The 2,500-nt window shown below is 42.5% G+C and overlaps 1 protein-coding gene across 1 annotated transcript in view; it reads right to left on the bottom strand.

Annotated features, from left to right (window-relative positions):
- dock2 (dedicator of cytokinesis 2) overlaps nucleotides 1–2,500 on the bottom strand; it is a 68,881-nt gene that overhangs the window by 9,736 nt on the left and 56,645 nt on the right. The window contains 6 exon segments of the mRNA XM_030764773.1: nucleotides 1–40; nucleotides 254–339; nucleotides 513–661; nucleotides 840–898; nucleotides 1,200–1,300; nucleotides 1,433–1,511. The exon segment at nucleotides 1–40 is cut by the window's left edge and continues 117 nt beyond it. Of these exon segments, the coding sequence (XP_030620633.1) occupies nucleotides 1–40; nucleotides 254–339; nucleotides 513–661; nucleotides 840–898; nucleotides 1,200–1,300; nucleotides 1,433–1,511 (514 nt within the window).

Below are 2,500 nucleotides of genomic sequence, written 5' to 3'. Positions count from 1 at the left end.
GTTCAACAGGTTTGTGCGCTCTTGAGCGCATTCTAAAAGACTGAAACACATAGACACGTACACACAGATTACCAACATCATCTCTTTGACTTCTTTTATACTCACTCTCTCTACTTCTTTCTCTCTGTGTGCGTGACCCACACAGGAATACCACACAGACAATTCACTAGCTGCTCATACTAGCATGTACACAACAGGCAGCTACTGGGTATATGTTTGTGTGTGTGTGTGTGTGTGTGTGTGTGTTACATACATAGTCTGTAAAAGCTCCATATATCTCTCATCTCCTCCTCCACCTTCCACTTCATGATCCAACTTCAGAATGATCTCATTCTCAAACTAACAAGGATGGAGAGAGGGGGAGAGGGAGAGAGAGAGTGAGAGAGAGTAACGCGGACAAAAAAAATTAAAAGCAGCAAATTGGCAAGTGTGCAGAATCTTTGAAATTGAGTTTGTGATATCTGTATATGTGTGTGTGTGTGTGTGATATGGTGTGATATGTATATGTGTACTTTTCGGAAGTGTCCTGACTGCTGGTGTTCACACTGGAGCATGTCAAAGAAGATGGGGATCGTGGCCCTGCGCAGTTCCTCTTCTGGGATCAGAGTCATCTCCAGAATTGGCCCAACCATTCCCGGGATAAAGCAGATCTTGTTACACCCTACAACACACACACACACACACACACATCCGTCCATGGGCAGTCATCCAAAGAGAAATAATGTACACATGACTAAACTACACTAATTATGGAGATTCACCTCTGGAACATGTCCCAGTAACACAGGGGTGACAGAGAGAATTTGGAATCACACACACACACTCTTACTCCAACTTACCAAGCTGGTACCACATGTCTCTGATCGAAAACCCAATGAAGCTTCTCATGTCTGCATATCTGAAAGACAGAGAGGGAGAGAGAGAGAGAGAGAGAGAGAGAGGATGAGGGAAAGTATGAAAACAGGGAATAGAGGTCACTATTAAATTATGAATACACAGAGAGTTTGTTCCAGCTTATAGCTTATTGTTTTCTCCTCAGGTTGGACTTGGTCTAGCATCAGTTAGTGTTAGTTACAGCCTCAATAACAAGCTGCTTCTGCTGTATTATTACTTTGTGGTGGGGGGTTGATGGGTACACTGTCAGTCTCTATTAAGGGTCAGCTTGTGTTTTCCTAATTTTTACTAGCTTGAACTCTCACTTTGCCAGGATCTTATTCCTCTTGGTTGGAGAGAAATGTTCCAACTGCAAAGACTCCTGGGTAATGAAGGCCACAGCCAAGTGGAAGTAATTGTTCCATAACTATAGGGAAAAAAGAGAGGGGAAGAGAGAGAAAGACAGGGGAAAAAGAGATGATTTTCTAATGTACTTCATCTATCAACCAAAGGAGCACACATTCCAATAAGAGACACACATACTGCTCTACATACGCACCTGCACTTCAAAGTTTTTGTTGTCCAGAAATTTGTGGATCATGGTATCAGCAAAGGTGTTGATGGCTCTGAGAAACACTCTGATTGGAGGAGACAAAGAGAACTTTAATTCATCAATCAGTCTGCCACTCAATAAGCATAAAACACAATCAACCAATCACAATCTTAATATCTCTGACACAGAACTGTATGTCATAAACATACGAGTGTAATTTGTATGAACGGACAGGAGAGATGGAGAGATGGACAAATCTGCGTTTATGCAAATGCAGAAGTGGACCGGTGATTGGGGTGGTTTAAAATACATGACGGCCATAGACACGGTCATCTTGTACAGAGCAGGAAAATATTTGAGGTGAATTTAAATTAGTATAGTTCTCACGCTCTTTTCATTTGATCCGTGTCAAACTCCTTCCTTTTCTCTTTGGATCTCTCATTCCTGTCCGTCTATTATTCCCTCTGGATCAGCCCACCATGCCCTCACACTTCTGCCTCTTCTCCTTTCTGCATCCTTCTCTTTTCTCTGAGCTATTGTCTGAAACACACACTGCTAACTGCTCTGTGGAATCCCCCCCCCCCCCCACCTCCAGTCTATTTCAGCTCAATTTATTTCAATTTACACTTTATATTAATGAATGTTCTCTTCTGTGGCTTAAACCCAATGTAACAAGTAAGAGCGAAATTCACCATTGGAAGACGACGACTACCACTATGACAAATGACTGTGGCAAAATATTTAAATAAAATCTCTCTCTCTCTTTCCCTCTCGCTTTCTCTCCCTCTCCCTCTCTCTTTCTCCCTCTCCCTCTCTCTCTCTTTCTCTCTCTCTCTCTCTCTTTCTCTCTCTCTCACTGACTCACTGTGAACATATGTTAAATCTGGATAAAGGGGGAAGGGAGAGAGGAAAAGAGATAGAAAGAGTTAATCTGGTGTTTTTCACAGCAGGATTTTTCTGTGGAGCTGTAGGACAGTGGGACGGTTTAAACATTAACACACTCAGGTCTGCTCTCTCTTTACAGCGTCTCTCACTCTCTACATGATCCCAAAGGAGCTCAGCTCTCATTTACAC

The sequence above is a fragment of the Chanos chanos genome, chromosome 2 (assembly GCF_902362185.1).
Source record: "Chanos chanos chromosome 2, fChaCha1.1, whole genome shotgun sequence".
Lineage (NCBI taxonomy): Eukaryota > Metazoa > Chordata > Actinopteri > Gonorynchiformes > Chanidae > Chanos > Chanos chanos.
This window is presented reverse-complemented; position numbering and strand designations above follow the sequence as displayed.